This window comes from Chelon labrosus, assembly GCF_963514085.1.
Source record: "Chelon labrosus genome assembly, chromosome: 14".
Lineage (NCBI taxonomy): Eukaryota > Metazoa > Chordata > Actinopteri > Mugiliformes > Mugilidae > Chelon > Chelon labrosus.
Window position 1 is genome coordinate 7,788,402 of NC_140347.1, and position 27,704 is coordinate 7,816,105.

Here is a 27,704-nt window from a genome sequence, read left to right on the forward strand (position 1 = left end):
TTATTTTGTAAACCACATTTAGTCTCGTTTTTATTCGTCAACAATATTGCATTATACATTTAATTATAGTCATCGTCGCATGACCAGCATTTACGTTACGTCTCGTCTCGTTTTAGTCACGTGATAAAGGTTCGTTGACGACAATATTTAGTCATAGTTTTCGTTGACGAAAGCAACACTACCATAGAGACAGACATCATAGTTTCCCCACTGTAGTGTACCACATTGTTAGGGCTCATTTGTTTGAGCTCAAGGCTTCACGGAGGAAAGTCTTTCTGTTGGTATTTTGACACAGTAAGAATGTACAGTAGGTTGTGTAGACGGATGAAATCTCAAAATGAAATAAAAAGCAAATGTGGGGTGATGAAGTGAAAGTGTTATTGTTGTTTGCTCTTAAGGGGGAATCCTGACTGTGAACTGATGAGGACTTAAGGTGGATTCCTCCAGTAATGGATGAGTTTCAGGTGGACACCACCCACGGATGTTCCTGTAAAACATCAACTTCCCACTAGTCATTTAAAACTGTCAGAAGAAACTTATATGAAATGTCTTCAAGAAACTCACAAAAGGCAACGAAAACCTCCTAATGGGTTTAGTTGGAGCCTACACCTCAACAAATTAAAAATGTCACAATGTCATAGCGAACACAGTGTTAACATACACTACAATACAAGACTGAAAGCTGATCTCGGCAGTCCATACGCTTGTACTGTCTCCTGAGAAAAGGTAATGAAACATATCAATGTGATGAAACAAATGGACACCTACACAAGAGAAACAGCGTTAATACATTATTTTACCGGCAGAAACAGATTAATTGGGCGATTGGTTCCCAGTCCGTCTGTGAAGGCTCTCAGTCATTCAGGCCATGGATGCAGCTGTCCACCTACACCTGAGGGACAAAGGACACTCAACATTGTCAGCATTTTCATCCGGAGAAGACAGATGGTTTGAAAGAGAAGCAAAGGAAGCCACCTTTGTCAAATTGAGGTAAACGGTGGACCGAGACATGATCTGCCATCTAGTCACACATTGAGAATGGACTCTCTGACCGATAATGGTATAATATATACTGTGTATAAATATATATGCACATTCAATTATTACTGACCTAATTTCTTCTCTCTTACTCGTGCATGTTATTAGCTGTGTGTCCCTGTCTCCACCTCCCTTTCCCTCCCTCCCTTTCTTCCTGTTAAAAGTATTGGTATTGATGCTATATAAATACCATTTTAAACTGAATTGAATTGAAGTGTCCAAACTCAGCAACCATCATTTGAGTCTCCGTTGACATTCGTCTGGTTAGTGTTTGCTGTTTTTTTTACTTTTAATAAAATTGCTTAGAAATGCTTAAAAACAGGTGGCACAGTGGCGAGGTGGTTAGCACTGATGCCTCACAGCAAGAAGGTCCCGGGTTCGAATCCATGGACCGACTGGTTCCTTTCTGTGTGGAGTTTGATGTTCTCCCTGTGTCTGCGTTGGGTCTCTCCGGGTACTCCGGCTTCCTCCCACCGTCCAAAGACATGCTGGTTAGGACATTTTCCTTCGTGTTTTCCCACTGGCAATAGTTTCTAGAGGACCACAAACAGGACCTAACCCATAGGAAGCACCAACAAAGCACCTGTCCTCTATTTACTTCTCTCTGGCACCTGTCCTCTAATTACTGATCTAATTTCTTCTCTCTTACTCATGCACGTTATTAGCTGTGTTAAAAGTATTGGTATTGATGCTATATAAGTAAGATTTTAATTGAACTGAATTAAAGTGTCCAAACTCAGCAACCACCGTTTGAGTCGCGGTATTTTCCGACGGTCCATGAAGGCAGCAGCAGATGCGGGTCTTATTTGTTCTCTCCAGCAGGAGGGCGTTTATGGAGAGAATTTTGTTCCTTTATTATGCAATCAAATAGAATAGATTCGAAACCAAAAAAGGGATTTGAGAGCAAAAAAGAGTAAGTTGCAGTCAAAAATATTTTATTTGAGATCAAAAGTAATTTTTTTAAGTAAAAACATACGACCATTTTGCTTATAAATCAGTCCTCTGTGCTTTCAAGTTAAAAACCTTTGCTTGCAAATCAGTCCTCTTTGTTTGCGAGTTATACTTTTTTTTTGGCAAATCAGTCCTTTTCGATTGCAAATTCTAAAGTTTTGCTTGCGAATTCAAGTGCACTTGATGGGCGGGGCCTACGCTGGTGGATGAGAGAAGAGTTTCTATTGGTTGTTTTGACCGGGCTCCAGCGCCAGCTACTTCCGCCTTACACCCATATCACCCTTGTGCTGTACTGCTTGGAGGTAAGCCTGTTGCTCTTCAAACGTTTCCCATATTTAATGAATTGCGCTATTTATCGTTGGCTACAGCCTGCCGTACATTCACAACAACAACAACAACACAAGTAATGAATTATAATGCCCTGCTGCTGCACGCACACTGATTAGCAGCAACATGGTTGTCTCTGCTAGTCACGGCCTGAGCAGAGTATAGCATATAATCCGCCTACCGGAGCTGTGCCGGATGTGTTACGATTCGGCTTAAATCACTGTCATTAAGCTGAGCAATATTATCAGTGTTTAAAAACTATACGATTATATGCTATACTCTGCTCAGGCCGTGACTAGCAGAGACAACCATGTTGCTGCTAATCAGTGTGCGTGCAGCAGCAGGGCATTATAATTCATTACTTGTGTTGTTGTTGTTGTTGTTGTTGTGAATGTACGGCAGACTGTAGCCAACGATAAATAGCGCAATTCATTAAATATGGGAAACGTTTGAAGAGCAACAGGCTTACCTCCAAGCAGTACAGCACAAGGGTGATATGGGTGTAAGGCGGAAGTAGCTGGCGCTGGAGCCCGGTCAAACCAACCAATAGAAACTCTTCTCTCATCCACCAGCGTAGGCCCCGCCCATCAAGTGCACTTGAATTCGCAAGCAAAACTTTAGAATTTGCAATCGAAAAGGACTGATTTGCAAAAAAAAAAGTATAACTCGCAAACAAAGAGGACTGATTTGCAAGCAAAGGTTTTTAACTTGAAAGCACAGAGGACTGATTTATAAGCAAAATGGTCGTATGTTTTTACTTAAAAAAATTACTTTTGATCTCAAATAAAATATTTTTGATTGCAACTTACTCTTTTTTGCTCTCAAATCCCTTTTTTGGTTTCGAATCTATTCTATTTGATTGCATAATAAAGGAACAAAATTCTCCCCATAGGCGTTCCGCTGAACAACCACACGCTTTATAACAGCACACTGTGGTCAATTATGCCGGCGTGCACCGATTCATATTCGGATGCCGCCGCCGCGGCTCCGGTTTGATTCCCCGGAGCAGCCCCGACTCCCCGGATCAGGCCTCCCTGGATGTTAGCCCTCCTGGCGGGTATCACCGCCGGGGGAAAGGCGACCGAGGAGGCCGGGCTCGGAAGACATGGAGGCTAGCCGTGCGTCCTTGCAGAGGGAGTGAGCTGTAGGACGGTAGGCTCCCTCTCTCCTTTGCGTTTCTTCGTCCGTTCAGAAACAATAAAAGTGTCCGCCTTTCATGCTGCGGAGTCTCCGCCTGGAGAAAAGCGACCCGACAGCCAGCTACCACCAGGTCTGCTTCAGACCTCAGACCTTTTTCTTAGCGTCGTCGTCGCTTAATTAATAAGGTTTTAACATAGTGAGTGTTAAACTCCTTAAAAGTCCCTACTTAATGACTCTCTACTTAAATTATAAACTTCTATTAGAATGACTCTTAATGAAAGTCCACAGTATTTGCACCCACTTGCCACTTCATTAGGTACACTACTGAACACATTCTAATGTAACAGTCCTGCACTAAATCTCATTTAGTGAATATTATTGTGTATTCAACCGAGAGAGACGTTGCTTCAGCTGTGTTTTCATTTTGTACGCTAATTAATTTTGTCGTGTTTCTGTTATTTTGGCAACCCCATTGTAATCAGTGGGCTAGGCTAAATAGCAGAAACTTTTAATTCTGATTCAATATAAACTGAACATTATAACGTCCTGAAGGAGGAATTAGAGCAGGACTGTTATGTTAGAATGAATTCACTAGTGTACCTAATGAACTGGCAAGTGAGGGCATATTTATCACTTTAAATAATGTGGAAGCTTTAACGTAAACACACAACCACTGAAGAAACTGTAATATCCACCTTTGATGTTCCGATTTGAAATTAGAAAATATGTTTTTATAACTGCTAGAGCTATGTATCATAGGTGGTTTAGAGAATATATGAAGTTTGAGTTTACTTTGTCTACTTTCAAGACTTGTGAAAAGACTGAATCAGCTGATGTTTGGAGTCATTTTTTGCAGAAATGCACTCTTCTGGTTCCATTACAAACAACTGTCCTTAATGTTTTCCCAGTAGCAATATTTATGAATGAAGCAGCCATGTGAAAGCATTATAGATGAGTGAGTGAATGTTGTTCCGCTGCTGCAGAATATTTGACGTCCTCCGTCTTCCATGTGTTTCCAGTGGTGATTTCTACAGGGGGGTGCGTTGGCGCTCCTGGTATGGAGCCCGCCCACATTGCAGGGGATATGTCACCTTTGTACGTGCCGAGAAAGAGGAAGGCTGTCCAGTCGCAACCCAAAAGTGGAGTACCGTGTCCAGGTATAGGAATCTTTACCTCAGCAGCCAACACTGTTTAATGTGTGTGTTTCTCTTGAGTTTTTTTAAACAAGTACATTTCATCTCCAAACAGTTGTGCAGCGAATCCCAGAGAGAGTGTGTGAACTGAATGAAGTTGGATATCCAGAGGTGAGAATGAACACCGTGTGCAGAACAAACTGCTTTTATTGCTTTATTGTCAAACCTAAGGCCCTGTTCAGACCTCGCATCAACATCCGTCCTGGGCAATCTGAACGCAAGTGTGCAGCTGAAAGCACAGACGTGAACGTGAACATGAACACTGGACACGACTGACTGATCTGATCTCTAACACCATGTGGAGGTGGTCTGGGACACATGTGACCTCAGTCCTGGGTCACGTTGAAGACCACCTACTCAACAGGGCTGATCTGTGGAAGAGGAGTTTAACTCATTCATTCAGAAAAAAAACAAATGATTCATTAGTAATAAGAGCCTTTTAAAATATTCTGTCCTTGTAGCTGTTTACTAAATAATACAGAAATCTAAACAAGAATTAACAAATGAAATTATTTAATACGAATAAACAGTTTAATCTGTCATTAAAAATCATCATGATCGACATGATCATGTTCATGTTTAAGGAGCCATGGAGAGTTAAACTATGACATCCACAGCGTTGATCTTACAGTGCGTATGGAAGCTTCCAGGGTTCAGTACTAATCTGAGCTTTGCCTCTAAAATAACTAATGTAATAAATATTCACTTTACCTATGTGATGATTTCACTGAGAGCGAGAGACTTCACAGCTTTGTTCCAAAATATGCATCATCTTCCCAAATCATGACTCACACACAACAAACAGCCGTTCATGCTTCGGAAAGACTGGCCACAATTCATCGGAGACAGAAACCACCATAATGTTCTGCTGCACCTGCTGATGTTTGTGTTTATGGACGCATGTGGAGACACATTTTGATTCCTGGCGTGAACACAGGTGCTTAAAGCTGGATACATGCAATCTGATTGGCCAGGACGGATGTTAATGTGAGGTCTGAAGGTCTGAATGAGGCCTAAGGAAGCCGAGCAGGAAACAATAATTTTAATTCACATGTTCTAATAAACATAAATAAATAAATATAAAAGTTCCGTTAACTTTATGCACACGGTTTGATCTTGACTTCACACTTCTGTTCTTGACTCTTTCAGAATGAGGAGTCTCAAGCTCAGGAGGCTGTAAAAATGAAACGCACCTACAGCAGAAAAAGGTAAGGGAGTCATCCACCTGTTGATTTAAAGATTGAATGGTTTCATGATAAAACCACCTCCTACTGTGTCTCTGTTACACTAACAGGTTTTAAAATACGTCACGACTGTTAAACAAGGAGGCTCTGATGTAGGACCTGTTTACAAGCTGCTTCTATCACTTGACTCATCTTTGTAATTAATGTTTAAGGAAACTGAACTCTGAATATTTGGACGTGGCATGTAGCAGACTGAGGTCTGATGAGAAAACATCTTTTAACCTTCATGTAGGACCAAATGAAATGATTAAATTAATCACAGCTCGATATTTTCTTAATCAGGTACGAGGACCTGCAGAGCGTTTCCATAGGAACAGTAGATTACCCGACCACCAGCTGCTCTGTGATGTCATCAGGCGGTCTGGCCAATGGGTCGGACCCGGGCTCCATGGCCCCGCCCACTGCAAGGCTCCCCCCGAGACTGGCGAAGGACGTGTGGCCTCAGGGCCCAGAAGCCAGCAGGGAGCAGCCCCAGGACCAGAGCTGGGACTCCGGCAGGGACCGAGGCCCCGACGCCTGGGCTCCGAGCAGAGACCGACCCCAGGAGCAGATCTGGAGCAGAGACAGAGCGGGACACTCCAGTCAAGACCAGACGTGGGTCCCGGGCAGGGACTGAGCTCACGCCGGGCCGGACCAGGCCTGGATGACGGGCCGGGAGCGAGGCCCCGAGCAGGGCTGGGCAGCCGGCAGAGATCGAGGCCAAGATCGGGCCTGGAACGGAGGCAGAGATCCGGGAAGAGAGCGGCCCCCCTCTGGCCCGGAGCAGGGGTGGGGCAGTGGCCGGGATGAAGCCTGGAGCGACACGAGCACTGACAGAGGAAACGTCTGGAGACCCGGTAAGAGCTCACATGTTTCACATAATATTTTATTTCATGACTGTAAAATTGACATTTGATTGTGTAGAGATGCCTTTTTTAGTGATATATTCATAATCTTATGTATTTGCTGCATGTGAGTGAGTCTCCTCATGTGAGATAAAGAGTGTGCATGCGTCCTGTACAGAGCAGACAGCTCCTAAATATGTTTTTGTTCTTGGTTTTATGTCATTTTATAGACTTGAACATGAAGAAAGTCCAAAGAGCAGAGATGGAGCGAAGTCCTCTGGTCAATAACTTCCCATAACCATTCCTCAAGAAAGCACACTGTAATATTGGAATTTATCCCCTAATTTACTTCAGACTTTAAGTGAATGTCTTCTCTCAGAGCATACATATAGATATAAACATCCAGTTTATATCTACAGATCTGGCACATTTAAATACTGATCTCCTCTATTGTTTTGCAGATTGATCAAAACAGAGATTTCAAAAACATAAGCAACCTTCACCACTACAATACACTGACTGCTACCAATGATGTGTTATTACGTTTTTGCAGACGATTACATATGCACGATACAGCAAATTTATTTTGTGCCTTCAAATCATCTATTAGATTAGATTCAACTTTACTGTCATTGCTTATGGTACGGGTACATACATGACGAAACAGAGCATCTAAACAGAAGCGTACATAGCAGAGGTGCACAATTAACCCGCTAACATGGAACAAGCTATGAGTATTGTACTAAGTAAGTAAGAATTTTGCAGTAACAGTAAGTACAACCATACATACGTGCATGTTATAATGAATGCACTGGGATGATGATACGGTTTCGTTATGCACTTTACCAGGCACGAGAAACACTATAGCCAACACGATGATGAGAATTCCAACAACTACACAGATCACTGGAAGCACATACTTGTTTTGTGTCAGCCCTAAAATAGAGAAGAAAAGATAAATTAGTGATTTAAGGTAATTTACCACTTAAACTGTACAAAAACAACATGATAACATCAACACCAGCATTATTATGCATTACTGTCGCTGAACTGAAAGAACATTCACAGTTCTATTTTCATAGTTTTGGTCATCAATCCTAACATAGTATTGTAAGTAGTAAGTAGTGATTCTTTCATTTGTCTTTTTTTTTCTTTGGCCTTTTCATGACTGGTTGTGGAGAAGAGATAATGGGGTGAGAAAGAGGAGACAACTCTGGAACTGAACTTGCACCAGTGCAGTGAGGACTGTAGCCTCAGTTCATGGGTGAGCTATGAGGGCGCCCCAAGAATAATTTTGAATTCATTTCTCAGCAAGCGCAGACGGGAAGATTACACAAACCAATAACTAATAACTGTGAGTGATAAATGAAGATCAGTTTGAAAAAAATCTGTAATCTTAAATTCATGATTATCGTCACACTTACTGTTGAAGGGAGTTTGACCCCAGTAAGGCTAAAAGAAAGAAAAGAAACACAGAGAAGATGAGTTATAATCATTCATAACAGTGAAACTACAACATGTGCATCTTAATTTTCTATCTTATTAGTTTTAAAGGAAATTAAATAAAATGATCTGATCAGATGTGCTAATGTGTTTCTGAATGACAATCCTCTATGTTTCGGTCCCCCCTAGTAAAACTTGTCATGATGTTTATGGGCAGACACGCTCAGAGAAAATGGATTTATTAAAACCAGAGAGAAACAATCAGATCAAGTGTTTCCATAGTTATTAGGAGCTAATATTTGCCTGTTGAACAGTTTATCAAAGGTTTACACCACCTCTATCTGTCTAAATAAAAACACCTTCTGATCTGATCAGTCTGTCCTGATTGAGGATGTTATGTGAGGTAGTTTTATTCAGATTATTAGTGAAACACTAGTGTCCATGTAAAAACAGTGAGTGATTGTGTGTAAATCTGACATTACATCAGTAAATCCAGTGATTACCTCTGAAACATGAAGAGATCTCCTGATTTCATCCACTGCAATGTCATTGCGGTTACAGTTGAGGAGTTTGTCCTCATGAAACAGAGTGTCCACAGTGCAGAGGACATTTGGGCTCTCCACGTGGCGACCGCTGTCAGCTACAACACGTTCAGGATCGAAGGTGTGATGCATCACCACCAGGATGATTGGTTTATTTCCTGTAAGAATAGAAACAAGATGAAACTTCAGAGAGCAGATGAGTTAGGTTATCCCATCTGTAGCGCATCCTGCAGGGCTTCTGATCACCTCCAGGTTTATGCTTTACCCTGAATTGTCATGACTCCTGATTTTGTATTGATCGTTACATAAGAACCACTGCTTTATTTACAACCTCATACTGAAGTGGACAGTTAATGTAAGACCAGTACAGCTATATTGTAAATAAATATTACATCATAATAGGTGGTTTAGGCTTCTGCATTAAGTTGACGCAGAGGCTACGGCAATAACGCAGATCCTAACACCCTAGCTGACGTGCACCTCCCCAGAAATGTAACTACTTGTCGCGGCGACGCATAGCACAAGAGCTGTGATTGGTCCGCTTGGTAGAAGCGTGTTTCCGCTTTAATATTTCCAGCTGCTCCTCTATCTGCACAATTCCCGAATTGATTGTTTTGGATCAATAAAGAATCTGTGGCATTACTGAGGAGGTTTGGAGACACAGACATATGTGTGACTCGTGAAAGTTTCAGTCACCATTGTTGAAAGTGTAGCAGGAAGTAGAAACAAAAATTAACCCGACTGGCAAAAAAGCCACAGCGCCATCTAGTGTTTGGGTGGAATTGTTACAAAGCGAGCCAGACTGATGATCACACAAGTATAAATGACTCACACCAGCATAGGCTGCAGGCGTAGGCCATGATGTCCCACAGTACCATATAAACGCATTAATGAAGGGGGCAGTAGAAATCCAGACACTGACTAAAGGTACTTCTTACCAAAACGTTGATTGACTTGGTCCAATGCCTCACCGACGTCCGTTCCAACTCGTGAAGTGATGGGACAGAAAACCAGAAGGTAGTCGCAATCTTCAGAAGACATTGTCTCAATCTGTCCAAGACGTTGAAGCTTCTGAACAGTGGACTGATGAGCTCCATTTGTTCTCCCCGTGCAGTAGACAAAGAATTTCCTCAACACTGAAGATGAATGAAAAAGAATATTTGAGGTGTTATTGAGCTGCTAGATTTGGTATTGATCCGATACCAAGTAAATACAGCGTCTGTATCGTCGATACCGATACCAATACTTTTTAATAATTTAATTTAGGTTTTTGTGATTTGTGTGTGTACAAAAGTATCACTCCACAATAAATATTGTAAAAAAAATGTAAAATAAATTATTTTTTTCCAAGCAGCATGTGTGTTTAGGAATTATAATATAATACGAAAATAAGACAACATTTCTCCCCTTTAGCGCACTTTCTTTCTGATGTCTGTCAGGTTCAGGGGGCCGTTCCTGTAGCTCTGCATTTTCTTTTCCATATGCTTACACAAGTTTGTTGTGTTACCACTGTATCTTACAGCCTTTTTTTTTTACTAATAGATCAACCTGCTGTTGTTTAATTTTTCGGCCTGAAAATTTAACCAAACAGTGCTGCTGTTTCTCCCTGCCATTCTCCTGGCAGGTAGTGGTGGGCGGTGCTTGGTTGCCTTGCGCTGCTGATTCACGAGATGGTACAACAAACACACATAGTTGGAGGAGGAGCAAAGTGAACCTGTTTTGCTCTGTGACAGCAGCAGTATTAAGACAAACACAGTCAGGACACCTCTTTAATGGAACAAGAGAGACACTGAAACTGAAGGATCGACCTCATTACAGTGGTATCGATCTATATTTGGATCGATCTGCCCACCACTAACTAAGATTCAGCATGAGTAAAGGAGATGGTATGAACTTGTTGATGCAGTTCAACTTAAAATTGATTGCATGAAATTGAATGTTTACATTTTTGTGCCACTGCAAGAAATCCAGCTTTGCAGGAGCAGAATTGCAAACAAATCACTCCATATATTCAAAGGTTCATTTCATATATTCTGAGTGTCATTCAATATATTCAAGTTTCATTCCATATATTCAAAGTTTCATTCAATATATTCAGAGTTTCATTCAATATATTCAAAGATTAATTTCCTGACCAGCGGCATAATATATATATATATATATATATATATATATATATACATACACACACACACAGTCATATTAATAGTCATATTAATTGGTGCTACAGTGTTAAAAGCTCTATCCATCTTTGTTTTTATTTTTATCAAGAAAAACTGGTGCACTGCACCTTTAGAAAAATAGCGCTGTCTCTTTAAGAAAGACGCTAGTCTTGAGTTGTTGTTGAAGTTGTGCGTGGCTGTGGATGTGTGCCGCTGAACTGAGGGTATGTTTCAAATATAAATTAAAAATAAAGATGAACGTTTGTCTTGCTGTTTGTTTTGGAGATGCAACACATAAATGTTATAGACTAACATCTAAAAAAAAAAAATCAGCGGCACGCGATCTACCCGCACCTTCGCGATCTACTGGTCGATCAAGATCGACGTAATGAGCACCCCTGCCATAGATCATCTCGTCGTTTCTGACCACCAAGGCCCTTGCCGCTGCCCCTAAGGTCCATCATTTAGTGTGACTGTGACGGCAGGCGTGTTGTGCAGAATGCGCACAGGTGCTGGCGTGATGCCATGTGGTGGGCGTGACCAAGGATAGGATGCAGCACCATTGCTTTTAGTTTTGGACAGACAATAGGCAGACATGTCATGGATTTTGAACATCTGACAGATCACCCACAACATATTGTCATGAAAAAAAGGGGCGTCAACGAAATAATATTCGTCATCGTCATCGTTGACGAAAACAACACTGCCCCGTGTGTCTGTCTTATTTTTATTTTTAAATCCTAACCTCCACCTATAAGTGTATATCATAGTTATAGTTGCTTATAATTAATTATTACTTCATAAGATACTCATCAAGCAGCCAAATAAACCATGTTCATGTCGGCCTATGTTTGTGTGCAAATTAATGTTTTGGCTGTTTTCTTTTTCTTTTATTTTTATTGTCTACTGAACTGTTAGTGGCGAAGGTAATTTAAATGTGTTTACATAAATGTCTTTGTTTGTTTGTTTGTTTTTTTAACACATTCTTGTCCAGATAATATACTGTCAGTGCAACATTCATCTCCTCTTAGGTCTGTTTTGCTCTGTAGCTGCTAAAAGCTCCACGTCAGCTGTCAGCCCTGTGGAGCTGAAAGGAAGTGCTGTCACTACATGACTGTAGGCTCATCTCTACATGCAGCTAGCTTCCATCTTTAAAAAAAAAAACAACATATGTTGTCAGTTTATAACAAAAAAAAACAGTAAACTTATTATTCTCACCTGGTACATGTTCACTGTCCATGGCTCTGAGGAAGGATGAAGAAACAGAATTAAACAAATCAAGTAGGAGTTAGAGCATTGTAAACGCTCTCACTGCAGCTGCTTTCTCTAAAAATGTCTGGACCGGAAAACAGAAATAAATAAATATCTTAGAGACGTATAACCTGAATATGAGCAAAGTATGGTAGCGGTTCAGCAGTTGACAGCCTCACAGGGATTATTTCAAATATTCTGAAGCATTTACTTACGGAATAGATTGATAACTTCTTCGTCTCGCTGGCATGTCCTTCTTGCTCGGACTAAGAACTGCAGCTCCTCCCTGTCAGTGAAATACTTTCACTTTTGTTTTGTTGCAGCCAGCCCCTGCAGGGGAGGTGCAGACATATTAGCTGAGTGCAGAAAGAGATAAGAGACTGTGTAGTGGGAGTAAACATTGTATTTTTGTTAATCAGGCAAGTTTTTATTCCCCCAGCAGGCTCTTTCTGCTTCCAGCTTCACTTCTTCTTTCCAGTCTCTGTTATTCAACATCTTATCCATTAGTCTGTTCGCAGCTCTTCCACATACACTAGCTCACATGTTCCTCCTCAATCACTCTCCTTCCTGTCAGATTGTTGATGATGTAAACTTTCTAGTGATGTCTTTAACTCCAGGTTATCCTCTCTTTTGGTCTGCTGCCTGTCTTTGCTGATCTGGATTACTTTACTTGTCTAAACGACCTCCTCAGGAGTCACAGTAAGCTTGGACATTAACATTTCTCTGTTATTCAGTTTAATTTCTTGTGTTTTCTGTTTAGTTTTGACACAATCTGTAACACAGTGAACTTTCAGTTACTTTCACTTCTTACTTCTGTTGTTTTTTTCTGCCCATCTGCCTCGTGTCGTTTGTCGGCGTGCTCCTTCTCTTCATTGGCTTCACATTTCTAGTTTTATCCCCAGATTCATACGGTGTGTCTTTTTGTTATGAAGTTACTCCAGATCTCTACAGCTGTTCTTCCATAAACTTTTATTTAATGATATAATGATGATTTAGTTGTGTTTCAGCTCTATTATTCTGCGGCAAAACCACAGCAGAGCCGAGCTTAAATAGACTGAGGAGGTGTCCCTAATAAAGTGGCTGCAGACTGTTTGTGCTGCTTCTGTTCCCCTAAATGTCCCCAGTTTCTTCTAACAGATACACTCCTGCCAGAGACACGCCCCCCCTCCCTGGTCCCAGTCCTTCTGACTGCTGCTGCCTTCAGGGTCTGCTCGTAACACTGCGTTCACAACATTTTTGGTAGGAAACAGAACTTTTATCTGGTGCGGAATTCAGCAACTAAATCAGCAGCATGAAGAGAAGTAAATGCATATCACGGATGTGGTGTTTATATCGTAGAGTGATTTCTGTTTTTACAAAAACTACAACGCCCCGCCTCTCGCCCGATGACAGCTGGGATAGGCTCCAGCAGACCCCCGCGACCCTTAACAGGAATAACCGGGTATAACAGGAACAAAAACTACAACATTCATTTGCCTTCAGCAATCTTAATTGTATTTACGAAAGGATATACTTAAAACAGCATGCTACTTGTGTTTATAGCTTCCACATGCTCTGACCTTTGAATGCAACTTGTGGTTAATGTTTCAAATACATAACCTGATTCCTCCTTCCAGTCTATTTGAGTATCGTTATTAGTCAGTGAGCTCATTCTGTGTCTGGTGGGAATCAAATGCAGCTCACAATGACTCACCAGAGAGAGACCAGAGACAAACATCATAGTTTCCCCACTGTAATGTACCACATTGTTAGGGCTCATTTGCTTGAGCTCAAGGCTTCACAGAGGAAAGTCTTTCTTTTGGTATTTTGACACAGTAAGAATGTACAGTAGGTTGTGTACAGTAGGTCTCAAAATGAAATAAAAAGCAAATGTGGGGTGATGAAGTGAAAGTGTTATTGTTGTTTGCTCTTAAGGGGGAATCCTGACTGTGAACTGATGAGGACTTAAGGTGGATTCCTCCAGTAATGGATGAGTTTCAGGTGGACACCACCCACGGATGTTCCTATAAAACCCCAACTTCCCACCAGTAACTTAAAACTGTCAGAAGACACTTGATGAAACGTCTTCAAGAAGCTCACAAAAGGCAACGAAAACCCCCTGATGGGTTTAGTTGGAGCCTACACCTCAACAAATTAAAAATGTCACATTGTCATAGCGAACACAGTGTTAACATACACTACAATACAAGACTGAAAGCTGATCTCGGCAGTCCATACGCTTGTACTGTCTCCTGAGAAAAGGTAATGAAACATATCAATGTGATGAAACAAATGGTAGGGGTGTGACGCTGGAAGCTGACGTTTCGAAACAGGGTCGAGCTTCCGAAACGCAAGTGTTTCGAAAAGTGTTTCGAAGTGTGGTTCAAAACGCCCATGTCACGTGACCTTGGCTAAGTGAGGCTTCGTGGTGTTTCAAACTGGTTTCACCTGGTGGCACACTTGCCCAGCCGAGTAATTAGCCAAGTCCCACAACGCTTAAAAGTCATTCGAACACATCCTATCTTCGTGGGTTTTTTGTGAGGAGAGAGATTTTGAGAGATAACGACATATAGAGACTCCAAAACAAGAAACAGAATAAATGCCAAGACGGCAGAACAACTGTTATTCTTAAATAAAAATGTTTGTTGACATACAAATGTGTGGTTGTTTATTTTTCCCATGTTGAACCTGATTAGTCTAACCTGCTTCATTCATTTATCCTTTTTTTCAATACAACATGTTCCCAAAAAAAAAAAAAAGCCTGGGCCATAAGCGTACATTTTAAAACCATTGTAACATTTTTCTTGAGTATATCCCAAAGGATAATATACTATGAAACTGAAATAACAAAACATCTGTAACTGGCAGATATGTTTAAAATGCTCAATTTACTCTAGGGATAAACTAGTTCAGACATTTTAAGCATCAGCAGGGGAATCGAACCTGTGTGAGTTAACCACTGAACCACCTGGCGGTTGACGAAACATCGCGTTCCATGTCGGCTATTTATATTCTTTGTCTGAAGCAGTTGTGCTTCATGGTCAAAATGTGATGTTAGCAAAACAGGTCCCTAGATGTCACCATGGAGGTACGTGTGTCGGATTGTTTCGAAGCCTCGACACAATTCCGGCGCAATTGCTTCGAACGTTTCGTTGTTTCACAAAGCCTCGTTCTGCCCATCCCTAACAAATGGACACCTACACAAGAGAAACAGCGTTAATAAATTATTTTAGCGGCAGAAATAGATTTTATATATATATATGTGTGTGTGTGTGTGTGTGTGCACATTCAGTTGTTGTTGTTGTTATTATTCACAAGTTATGCACATCATGCCTGATACCGTTCACCCCTTATTGCCTCTTGTATATACCTCTATTTTATGTTATTCTTATTTTATTTTATTTTTTATAACATTTTTCGTAGCGGCCTTTTTCTATGTCGGTAACCAAACGATTACTTCAATAAAATACTGCTACTACTGCTGTTTTTGGTCTAGGCTGCTGGGGGTCGATACACTGAGCACACATCTTCTAATTACTTATCTTGTTTCTTCTCTCTTGGTCATGCATGTTATTAGCTGTGTGTCCCTGTTTCCCTCCCTTTCTTCCTGCTATATAAATACGATTTTAAATTGAATTGAATTAAAGTGTCCAAACTCAGCAACCATCATTTGAGTCTCCGTTGACATTCGTCTGGTTAGTGTTTGCTGTTTTTTACTTTTAATAAAATTGCTTAGGAATGCTTAAAAACAGGCGGCACAGTGGTGTGGTGGCTAACACTGATACCTCACAGCACGAGGGTCCTGGGTTTGAATCCATGGGCCGACTGGGCCTTTCTGTGTGGAGTTTGCATGTTCTCCCTGTGTCTGCGTGGGTTCTCTCCGGGTACTCCGGCTTCCTCCCACCGTCCAAAGACATGCTGGTTAGGCCTTCTCTGGATTTTAATTCCTGTAAATGGCTCTATTTGTCTAGAGTGTTTTTTTTATTTATTTTTTTGCAGAGATGTATAAAAAGTAAAGTGTCACTGTACATGGGGGGGGGGGGGGGGGGGTATATATATCTTGACTTAGAACTGTGAAGAGTGTTAGCGGTACACTAGCAGAAATACTTTTCAGTTACACCAGAAACATGAAGTGTTGTGTGTGTTCAGATCACTTAAAGTGCTCTTCTTGTTCTTCTTCTTCTTTTCCTTTGTGTTTTCCCAGTGGCAATAGTTTCTAGAGGACCACAAACAGGACCTTTAACCCATAGGAAGCACCTGTCCTCTATTTACTTCTCTCTGGCACCTGTCCTCTATTTACTTCTCTCTGGCACCTGTCCTCTATTTACTGATCTAATTTCTTCTCTCTTACTCACGCACGTTATTAGCTGTGTTAAAAGTATTGGTATTGATGCTATGTAAGTAAGATTTTAATTGAACTGAATTAAAGTGTCCAAACTCAGCAACCACCGTTTGAGTCGCGGTATTTTCCGACGGTCCGTGAAGGCAGCAGCAGATGCGGGTCTTATTTGTTCTCTCCAGCAGGAGGGCGTTCCGCTGAACAACCACACGCTTTAAAACAACACACTGTGGTCAATTATGCCGGCGTGCACCGATTCATATTTGGATGCCGCCGCCGCCGCCGCCGCGGCTCCGGTTTGATTCCCCGGAGCAACCCCGACTCCCCGGATCAGGCCTCCCTGGATGTTAGCCCTCCTGGCGGGTATCACCGCCGGGGGAAAGGCGACCGAGGAGGCCGGGCTCGGAAGACATGGAGGCTAGCCGTGCGTCCTTGCAGAGGGAGTGAGCTGTAGGACGGTAGGCTCCCTCTCTCCTTTGCGTTTCTTCCTCCGTTACAGAAACAATAAAAGTGTCCGCCTTTCATCCTGCGGAGTCTCCGCCTGGAGAAAAGCGACCCGACAGCCAGCTACCACCAGGTCTGCTTCAGATCTCAGACCTTTTTCTTAGCGTCGTCGTCGACGGTGAAGATGATGATGATGATGGTGGTGGTGGTTGTGGCTGGAAGTCTTAACGCCTCAGTCCAGGAATGGCTGCTTTTAGGTCTCCTCAGGACAAACAGTGCACATTTGATGACTTCTCAGCTCTGGTCCATCGCTGGGCTCAGTTTTCAGACCTTTAAACCTGCAGCTAACGGCCTCTAATGTGACACATGCATGCAAACAAATGATGGAAATACATGTAAACACAACAGGTCTGACTCCAGATTCGTCAACACCGCGTTCATGCTGTTTACTTTTCCGCTTTCGTGCACGTCTGCAGTGTATATGAAATGTCACATTTAACATCTAAACAGAGTAAACACTTTAGATTCATTATTAATAATGCTGATTACAATAATCCATGGGGTCACTCCTGTAGTAAATAATCCTCCAATGCTGTTTATATATTCTATACTAAAGTAAATAACGTAATAAAACAATTAAATTTGTTTTCTAAACTCTTAATTAATAAGGTTTTAACATAGTGAGTGTTAAACTCCTTAAAAGTCCCTACTTAATGACTCTTAATGAAAGTCCACAGTATTTACACCCACTTGCCACTTCATTAGGTACACTACTGAACACATTCTGATGTAACAGTCCTGCACTAAATCTCATTTAGTGAAGATTATTGTGTATTCAACCGAGAGAGAGACGTTGCTTCAGTTGTGTTTTCATTTTGTACGCTAATTAATTTTGTCGTGTTTCTGTTATTTTGACAACCCCATTGTAATCAGTGGGCTAGGCTAAATAGCAGAAACTTTTAATTCTGATTCAGTATAAACTGAACATTATAACGTCCTGAAGGAGGAATTAGAGCAGAGCGTACCTAATGAACTGGCAAGTGAGTGCGTATTTATCACTTTAAATAATGTGGAGGCTTTAACGTAAACACACAACCTCTGAAAAAACTTTTATATCCACCTTTGATGTTCCGATTTAAAATTAGAAAATATGTTTTTATAACTACTAGAGCTATGTATCATAGGTGGTTTAGAGAATATATGAAGTTTGAGTTTACTTTGTCTACTTTCAAGACTTGTGAAAAGACTGAATCAGCTGATGTTTGGAGTCATTTTTTGCAGAAATGCACTCTGCTGGTTCCATTACAAACAACTGTCCTTAATGTTTTCCCAGTAGCAATATTTATGAATGAAGCAGCCATGTGAAAGCATTATAGATGAGTGACTGAATGTTGTTCCGCTGCTGCAGAATATTTGACGTCCTCCGTCTTCCATGTGTTTCCAGTGGTGATTTCTACAGGGGGGTGCGTTGGCGCTCCTGGTATGGAGCCCGCCCACATTGCAGGGGATATGTCACCTTTGTACGTGCCGAGAAAGAGGAAGGCTGTCCAGTCGCAACCCAAAAGTGGAGTACCGTGTCCAGGTATAGGAATCTTTACCTCAGCACTGTTTGCTATGTGTGTTTCTCTTGAGTTTTTTTAAACGAGCACATTTCATCTCCAAACAGTTGTGCAGCGAATCCCAGAGAGAGCGTGTGAACTGAATGAAGTTGGATATCCAGAGGTGAGAATGAACACCGTGCGCAGAGCAAACTGCTTTTATTGCTTTATTGTCAAATCGAAGGCCCCGTTCAGACCTCACATCAACATCCGTCCTGGGCAATCTGAACGCTAGTTTGCAGCTGAAAGACATTGAAGACCACCTACTCAACAGGGCTGATCTGTGGAAGAGGAGTTTAACTCATTCATTCAGAAGAAAAAAACAAATGATTCATTAATAATAAGAGCCTTTTAAAATATTCTGTCCTTGTAGCTGTTTACTAAATAATACAGAAATCTAAACAAGAATTAACAAAGGAAATTATTTAATATGAATAAACAGTTTAATCTGTCATTAAAAAACTTCATGATCGACATGATCATGTTCATGTTAAAGGAGCCATGGGGAGTTAAACTATGACATCCACAGCGTTGAACTTACAGTGTGTATGGAAGCTTCCAGAGTTTAGTTCTAATCTGAGCTTTGTCTCTAAAATAACTAATGTAATAAATCTTTACCTATGTGATGATTTCATTTAGAGTGAGAGACTTCACAGCTTGTTCCAAAATGTGCATCATCTTCCCAAATCATGACTCACACACAACAAACAGCCGTTCATGCTTCGGAAAGACTGGCCACAATTCATCGGAGACAGAAACTGTCATAATTTTCTGCTGCGCCCCAAGTGATGTTTGTGTTTATGGACGCATGTGGAAACACATTTTTATTCCTGGTGTGAACACAGGTGCTCAAAGCTGGATACATGTGATCTGATTGCCCAGGACGGATGTTAATGTGAGGTCAGAAGGTCTGAATGAGGCCTAAGGAAGCCTTTATGCACACGGTTGGATCTTCACACTTCCGTTCTTGACTCTTTCAGAATGAGGAGTCTCAAGCTCAGGAGGCTGTAAAAATGAAACGCACCTACGGCAGAAAAAGGTAAGAGAGTCATCCACCTGTTGATTTAAAGATTGATTGGTTTCATGATAAAACCACCTCCTACTGTGTCTCTGTTAAACAGGTTTTAACTACTGTTAAACAAGGAGGCTCTGATGTAGGACCTGTTTACAAGCTGCTTTTATCACTTGACTCATCTTTGTAATTAATGTTAAAGGAAACTGAACTCTGAATATTTGGAGGTGGCATGTAGCAGACTGAGGTCTGATGAGAAAACATCTTTTAACTTTCATGTAGGACCAAATGAAATGATTAAATTAATCGCAGCTCGATATTTTCTTAATCAGGTACGAGGACCTGCAGAGCGTTTCCATAGGAACAGTAGATTACCCGACCACCAGCTGCTCTGTGATGTCACCAGGCGGTCTGGCCAATGGGTCGGACCCGGGCTCCATGGCTCCGCCCACTGCAAGGCTCCCCCCGAGACTGGCGAAGGACGTGTGGCCTCAGGGCCCAGAAGCCAGCCGGGAGCAGCCCCAGGACCAGAGCTGGGACTCCGGCAGGGACCGAGGCCCCGACGCCTGGGCTCCGAGCAGAGACCGACCCCAGGAGCAGGTCTGGAGCAGAGACAGAGCGGGACACTCCAGTCAAGACCAGACGTGGGTCCCGGGCAGGGACAGAGCCCACGCCGGGCCGGACCAGGCCTGGATGACGGGCCGGGAGCGAGGCCCCGAGCAGGGCTGGGCAGCCGGCAGAGATCGAGGCCAGGATCGGGCCTGGAACGGAGGCAGAGATCCGGGAAGAGAGCAGCCCCCCTCTGGCCCGGAGCAGGGGTGGGGCAGTGGCCGGGATGAAGCCTGGAGCGACACGAGCAGTGACAGAGGAAACGTCTGGAGACCCGGTAAGAGCTCACATGTTTCACATAATATTTTATTTCATGAATGTAAAATTGACATTTGATTGTGTAGAGATGCCTAAATATTCTGATGGTAAAAGAATCTTTTTTTAGTGATATATTCATGAATTTGCTGCATGCGAGTGAGTCTCCTCATGTGAGATAAAGAGTGTGCATGCGTCCTGTACAGAGCAGACAGCTCCTAAACATGTTTTTGTTCTTGATTTTATGTCATTTTATAGACTTGAACATGAAGAAAGTCCAAAGAGCAGAGATGGAGCGAAGTCCTCCGGTCAGTAACTTCCCACAACCACCAGAGGGCACCAGAGACTCCTGTAAGCCCCTGTCTACAGTCTTTACATATTTACATTTCTTTCTGATGCTCCTTTGATGATCCTTTGAGCAGAAAGCACTTTTTATAAATACAATAAAACCACATATCTTCTGTCAGTGTACTGTATTTATTATTTATTTAGGGAAGTTTCTTTGAGAGTCAAGCTCCGTTTTGCAGGAAACCCCTGAACCACAACCTTTCATGGATTTAGAAGAAGAATAATTAAAGTTGTTGAGTATAATTCAGTTCTTTTAACCCAGTATGAGTAATAACAGAAGAAATGTGTCTGATTAGAGTCCATGAAGAGGTTCATCTGCCTGCAGAGATGTCATAGCCTGGCATTTCTAATCAGAATATGTCAGATTTGGGGCGTGTTTCAGTCGATGCAGAAAAAAAAAAAAAATGCCTCTAAAAGCATCGATGCTCAGATATTTTAAAACATAAATGACGTAAAACCCGCTCAAAGAACTGAACTGGCCCGACAGATCTTTGCTGGAGCGTAACCAGTTCCCAACGGAGAGACTCCAGACCAACTTCGCTCCATCTAAACATTTGTGGCCGGGGAATTTTTGCTGATAACTAACTGAAATTTCTCTTGTTCAGTCAGCAATTTGAAAATACAGCTGTGCAGTAATACATTCAGTGTAAATCCACCAGGTCCAGATGCAGCCAGTGTTGGTGAGGCGTCGACGGCTCCGTTAAACGAAGACCAGAAACCTCCCATCCTCCCGACCAAGAAGGAGCCTCCTACCTACACCCCGGGTGAGAACAGCACCTGTGTGAACACTTAAGTTTCACAAGTGTCATAACTTGAAAAACAAATTGCTAAAACTGACTCGCCCCAAGTAACAAATGTCAGAAAGTTTAGTAGTTTAGTTTGGTTGTGTTCCCCTGATTAAAATGTTTCCAAAGAGAGATGTACATTAAAATTTGGGGTGTGGTATATTTTGTCTTAACTTGGCTGAAACTCTTTTGTGATATAAGAATAAATATGTATCTCTCAGTCATCGCTAAATCAAACCCCGATAATAGTCTGTGGTGGTACAGAAGGTATAAAGGTTCAGTGATGTTGCTCATTTACTTGTTGCCATGAATCAGGAAGTCAAGAGGAGCGTTGGCAGCTCCAGATCGTGGCCAAAGGGAGAGTGACGTGTCCGAAATGTAAAAGCGTGAGCAGGAAGACCGTGGAGGGACTGAAGAAACACATGGAGAACTGTCGACTGGTGAGAACTCGCTGTCCTGAACCTGAGACTACTACTTTGCATGTCTATTGGTGATTATATGACACTAGGAGTCAGTGAATTGATGATATGGACAGAGTCATTAAGTCCCATCAGCTCATATACATTACCTGTGTGTTAGTGAGATGAATGAATGAATGAATGGATACTAGAGTTTATCTGTAGTGTAAACGTTTTGGGTTGTTGTCCTGAAACTGAGGACGATTTCCCTTCAGCTTGGTTTGTTTGTGTCGTTCCCCCAAAACAAGAACATACTGCTGAGGGAGTATGTCTGGACCATAGACTGTATATAAATATGGACGACAGGAACTGCTCCTCAAAGGTGAAGCCAAATCAAGTAGAGCTCCCCCTGGTGTCTGGCTGCAGTATAGGTCATAAGCTCCACCCCCTCCATGTTAGTGGGTGGGACTTGGGCCAAACTAAAAAACTAAAATACACGTCAAATACATTTTTTCAAGGATGGTTTCAGTCATTTTAGGTCGTTAATATAATGTTGATGAATGTTGAACTGTTTGGATGAGTTTTGTTTTAGTCTTGCTCCAAAGTTGCAAGATGGCGCCGCCCATTACCTCCGGGAAAATAGCATCAGTTTGACACTTCCTTCCCGGGGATGCGTTGTCTATATTTATATACAGTCTATGGTCTGCACTGGTCTTAATTGCCCTGTTAACACAAACCAAACCAAGGTTAAATGCAGCATTATAACAATAATACAGGTGTGAACGCTCCTTAAACATTTAGCAAATTAAAAATGAAAATAGTTGTGATGTGAATCTGTTGTCTGCAGCAACCTTTTACCTGTCAACACTGTGGGAAACAGCTCAAGTCTTCAACTGGGATGAAGTATCACATCATGGCTGATCACAGCCACCTGGTAATTATTACTCCAGCCATTCATTCATTCATTGTTTATTTCCTCAAGCTCCATGAACTGATGATTCATGAGGATGTTTTTGTTTCAGTTCTGGTTCTGCTGTTACACATTTACACACAATACAATAATTAAAGGGTTAAGGTTAGTCTTTTCTCTACTTCCTAGCCGTCGGCAGAAGACGCCAAGGACCTGGATGATCGCGCCATCAAAGACAAACTGCGTAAAATCCTGAAGAGGCTGGGCAAACTAAAATGCTCTAAAGAGGTAACCTGTAAACAGTCATACTTTACGTGGCGACTGTAATTTGTGGTGCGATGAACTGACTTCCTTTCTCACTTTCCAGGGCTGCACCGCTGCCTTCACCAGCATCATGGGCTACGTGTACCACATGAAGAAGTGCGGGAAGGAGGAGTCGGAGCTGGAGAAGATGCTGCTGAGCTGCTCTCACTGTGGGAAAACATACAAATCCAAGGCTGGTCTGGAGTACCACCTGAAATCAGAGCACGCTCCTGTGAGTCACACGTCGTATTTTAAGCTGATTTCACAGCTTTAAAATATCCATGCAGCGTTGTGTGAATCAAAAAGTCCATCCTCTCTGCCCTCCCATCACCCAGACGCCCCAGAAGACCGAGGAAGACGAGGCCCTGAAGGCCCAGAGGGAGGCCAACCCTGAGAGGACGGCCAGCGGCAGGGTGCAGCGAGCCTCGGCTCAGGTGGCCAACTTCCACCTGGCTGAGATCGCCAACAACGACCTCCCCAAAGACTGGCCCAAGAGGAAGTTTCAGTCAGACCTGGTGCCGGATGACAAGAAGGCAAGACAAGATCCAGTTTGTCTTAAAATTATATATAAAGCTGAATAATTTGTGACGGTAGATTTAGTCATAGAAACAAATTGTGTCTACACTTTGATTAACTTTCTTTTGCTGCTCTTCCCAGCTGAAATACGCCCGACCCGGCCTGCCCGCCTTCAGCCAAGAGGTCCTGAGGAAGTGGAAGAACGAGGTGAAGCTGCAGAGGAAGGTCCAGTGTCCCAACCAGGTAGAGGACACACATTTACAGCATGATTATTATATTATACAGTGTCCTTTCTGGTTCATGTAACGGGGGTGACAAGATCATAAGATGTAACTTAAGCACAACCATAAGGAACATCAAGGGAACATTTTATATTTGATTGATTCTTTTATTTAAGTCTGGTTTAAGCTTTTAAGTCGTGTTTGGGCCCCTCGTAAAATTTGGATGTTTCTCGTTTTGTTTAAGTTTATTTATAATTTAAAAAAACTAGAACAAAGAATGTAATGTTATGTTTGTCGTCCTCAGGGTTGTGGCTGCACCTACACCAGTGTGTCCGGACTGAAAGCTCATCTGGGACTCTGCACAAGGGTACATTTATTTGTCTCAGGGATAAAACATGGAGTACACACAAAGTAGATAATCATCTCCCTACGGAGAGGCTTCAAACCAACCTTCTGCTTAGGAAAATACAAATAATAAATAATGTGTTCCTGAATTCCAAAATAAAATATGGAGAATTATTTAGCATAAGCATTTTAAAAGTGACCACACAGTGTGTTCAATGAACTTTAACCTTTGTTTCAGGGCGACTTTGAGGCTGGAAAATACAGATGTCTGATCTGCAATAAAGAGTTTAACTCTGAGAGCGGAGTGAAGTACCACATCAACTCGGTCCATTCTCAGGTACTACTCTTTGTTTATTTTTTTTGGCAGCTTTGACCCTAGCTAACCGCCACTAAAACAGACGAGGAGAAGGAAGTTTTGATGCCACAAGGACGTAGCAGACTTCAAATAAAGAACAACAAAAGAGTGAGAATGGCTGAAGCCCGATACCAACCCAGTCATTTTAAAAATGCCTGGATCAGCCCCGATACCGATGGGGTCATCCCTAGTTCCTTTACTATGGTACTGTATGCAGATGGCATCAACATAAATCCCATTGACTGTATAAAGGTGGACGCCATGAGAACTCCTCTAAAGTGAATCCAAAGCAAGTAGAGCTCCCCCTGGTGGCTGGCTGCAGTTTAGGTCATAAGCTCCACCTCCTCCATGTTAGTGGGCGGGACTTGGGCCAAACGATAAAACTAAAATATCGACAAAGATTTCCAAAGATCGTTTCACTTGTTTTAGGTAGTACATATTGTGTGGATAGGTTTCGTTTTGGTTATTTCACGCTATAGAAACAGGAAGTGACACAATGGTGACCACCAGTTGCCATGCCAACCGCTCCGTAAAGCGGTCCTGTGAGACTCTTGGCTCCACTCTCGGACTGTACTGATCAGAACCTGGCTCCAAGATGACGCCGCCCATATCTCCGGGAAAATAGAGTCAATTTGGCCGATTGAAGGAAGTGGGGACATGTTGTCCATATTTATATACAGTCTATGATAAATCCATTAAACTCTTCACCTTGTCTCATATTTGTCTCTACAGGACTGGTTTGTGACCAACAAGAAGGCCTCCAAGAAGTTTGAGAAGTTCCTCAAAAACCAGCCCAAAGAGTTTGTCCATAATGTGGACAAGCAGGTTGTTGATCAGTACCATCACCACCATCACCAGCACCAGCATCATCATCACCACCATCACCATCAGCAGCAGCAGCAGCAACAACACCACCTCCATCAGCAGCAGCATCAGCTCCAGCACCCGCCCATGCAGCACCCACTGCAGCCGCTGCATCACCTCCAACACCAAACCCAGTTCCTCCATCCAGAGCGGCAGAACCTCCCTCCTCAAGCAGACCCCCAGCTCCAGCAGCCGATCCTCCACTACACCCCTCTGGAGCCTCCACCGGGCTCGATGTGGATGGACATGGACGGCAGAGGGGCCGTGCCGGGGCCAGAGCAGGCCCCGATCGAAATGGAGATGGCCGATGACGAAAAACCGGAGGACATCGGCGAGATGGTGGAGGTCAAAAGGAGAGAGAAGGGGGAGAGGGGAAAGGCTGACGGGAAGCAGAAGAATTGCTTTGCTTTCAGTGGGGGAGGCGGAGGCGGAGGCGGAGGTGGCAGCTCGTCGAATGAATCAGAGGAGCAGGAGAGGCAGAGACAGATCGACCAGTGGAACCTGAAACGACCGGGCATCATGGAGTCCCACCTGGAGGCTGGAAAACGACAGAGAAACACTTAAAAGGCCCCAAAAACTCACACTTCAACCGTTTTAGCACATTTTAATAGAGGAAGAAAGAGATATGGCAGGTGTTGTGACGTAGAAAAAAGACATCAAACCGGTAAGAAGCAAGCTGAGGACACTTCTGGACGACGACGGATATCGTGAAGACGACCTCAAGCTGTCGGCGTGGATGGTCCGGGTTAGAGGCTGTTTCCGTCATGGAGTGGTTGTCGGTGTTTAGCCCAGAGAAATGTAGTCAAACCGTTTATCTGTGTGTTAAATGTCTTATTCTTTTAAAAATGTTTGATAAACTCTTCTCGTCTTCGTGTTAAAGGGAAACGTTACGTTAACTCAGAGAGAGAGGCCGCCACAGTGTTGTAATTTCGTCTAGGCTCGTCTAGTCGCTCTCTCTCTGAAAAACGTCCTGTGCCTCTCGAGTATGATCTAGATAACTTCATACTACTCATTATCACTTTTACTTACAAATGTCAAAGGCCTTTGTTGGCTGAATAATTTTGGAAATGTCTCTTCTTTTCTAAAGGAAACTGTTTGAGGGAAGACGTTTCATCCAAGTCTTTAGTTCTTAGTTGAGAGTTGAGGTTTTTATCTGGATCGTCTGTGGGTGGTGTCCACCTGAAACTCATGTGACTAGCCTCTGTTAACTGCCAGATATTATGTGATTCGAGGGTGTAGGACTGTGGGTCGAGATCTAGCCTGTTATGAAGGAAGTGATGGAGGTTTCCAGAGATGTAGAGCTTCACATTTACCTCAACATCAGAGGAGGTCCATCTCTAAAGGAAATTGGACTAGTTTGAGTGTCTGTGGAGACGTTTCGTCCGAGTCTCCGGTTCTAAAGGACTTTTGGAGAGTTGAGGTTTTTATCTGGATCGTCTGTGGGTGGTGTCCACCTGAAACTCATGTGACTAGCCTCTGTAAACAGATATGATGTGATTCGAGGGTGTAGGACTGTGTGTCGAGATCCAACATGTTATGAAGGAAGTGATGGTGGATTCCAGAAATGTAGAGCTACACATTTACCTCAACATCAGAGGAGGTCCTTCTCTAAAGGAGAGTGAACTTGTTTGAGTGTCTGTGGAGACGTTTTGTCTGAGTCTTGGAGAGTTGAGGTTTTTATCTGGAACATCTGTAGGTGGTGGACGTCTTCAACTCACCCGTAAAAGGTGTTAGTGGGCAAGCTGGGTTACACTATGACCTGGATGACTGAGAACCTTCATCCATCTCTCAAGGGACCTTTGAGGAAAGTCTTCTTGTAGCTTTCTTGAAAGTCACAGAGATGCGAGAATCTTAACATTTCTAATGATCAGTTCCAGCTTCAGCAGGTCTACGGGCTTTTAACCACACCCTACGGCCTTCCTTCAGTCGACGGAGAACTTGATCTGCCAAGAAAAAAAACTGTGGACGTGGTTGAAAGCCGCAGAAGAAGTCAGTAAGTGTAGCTTTGGTTCAGATATCTTGTTATATTTATAATTATTTTAAACATTCCAGGTCAGGAAGGTTTCAACACAGTAAACACAAAGACGTAATCGTCTCTGTGCCGTCCAACCAGCTACGCTTCCTGTCCCTTCAAAATAAGGGCATGATGACACACAACTCTTATTCTGGCAGTCATTTGGTCCACTATATATAATGAACCCAGAGCAGAAATATACTCTGAGATCATACTCATACTCACTTGCCAGTTCATTAGGTACACTAGTCAATGCATTCTCATGTCCATGTAATGTCCTGCACTAGATCCTTA

At 42.6% G+C, this 27,704-nt stretch overlaps 2 protein-coding genes across 4 annotated transcripts; one reads left to right on the top strand and one right to left on the bottom strand.

The window, feature by feature from the left end:
- Window positions 1–6,683: 6,683 nt before the first annotated feature.
- LOC311499069 (uncharacterized protein) lies at window positions 6,684–13,209 on the bottom strand. Of its 3 annotated transcripts, none has more exons than XM_084559906.1 (7): window positions 12,927–13,209; window positions 12,331–12,445; window positions 12,083–12,108; window positions 9,641–9,838; window positions 8,664–8,860; window positions 8,142–8,169; window positions 6,684–7,653 (listed from the first exon to the last, which is right to left on the bottom strand). In XM_084559906.1, exons 2-7 carry the CDS (start codon window positions 12,363–12,365, stop codon window positions 7,460–7,462), a joined length of 678 nt encoding a protein of 225 aa, XP_084416032.1. In that variant the 5' UTR covers window positions 12,366–12,445; window positions 12,927–13,209; the 3' UTR covers window positions 6,684–7,459. The 3 variants fall into 3 exon arrangements, with proteins under 3 accessions (XP_084416032.1, XP_084416031.1, XP_084416033.1); XM_084559905.1 differs by having other exon boundaries at window positions 12,331–12,471; XM_084559907.1 differs by lacking the exon at window positions 12,927–13,209 and having other exon boundaries at window positions 12,331–12,676.
- A 6,797-nt stretch (window positions 13,210–20,006) lies between these two features.
- Window positions 20,007–25,960, top strand: znf512 (zinc finger protein 512; the record flags this gene model as incomplete). Its single annotated transcript, XM_084560359.1, has 12 exons — window positions 20,007–20,373; window positions 20,610–20,702; window positions 21,359–21,463; window positions 21,800–21,924; window positions 22,730–22,816; window positions 22,982–23,080; window positions 23,160–23,327; window positions 23,431–23,628; window positions 23,753–23,854; window positions 24,137–24,199; window positions 24,416–24,514; window positions 25,265–25,960. The coding sequence occupies exons 1-12, from the start codon at window positions 20,181–20,183 to the stop codon at window positions 25,958–25,960; spliced, it is 2,028 nt and encodes a 675-aa protein (XP_084416485.1). The 5' UTR covers window positions 20,007–20,180.
- Window positions 25,961–27,704: the final 1,744 nt, after the last annotated feature.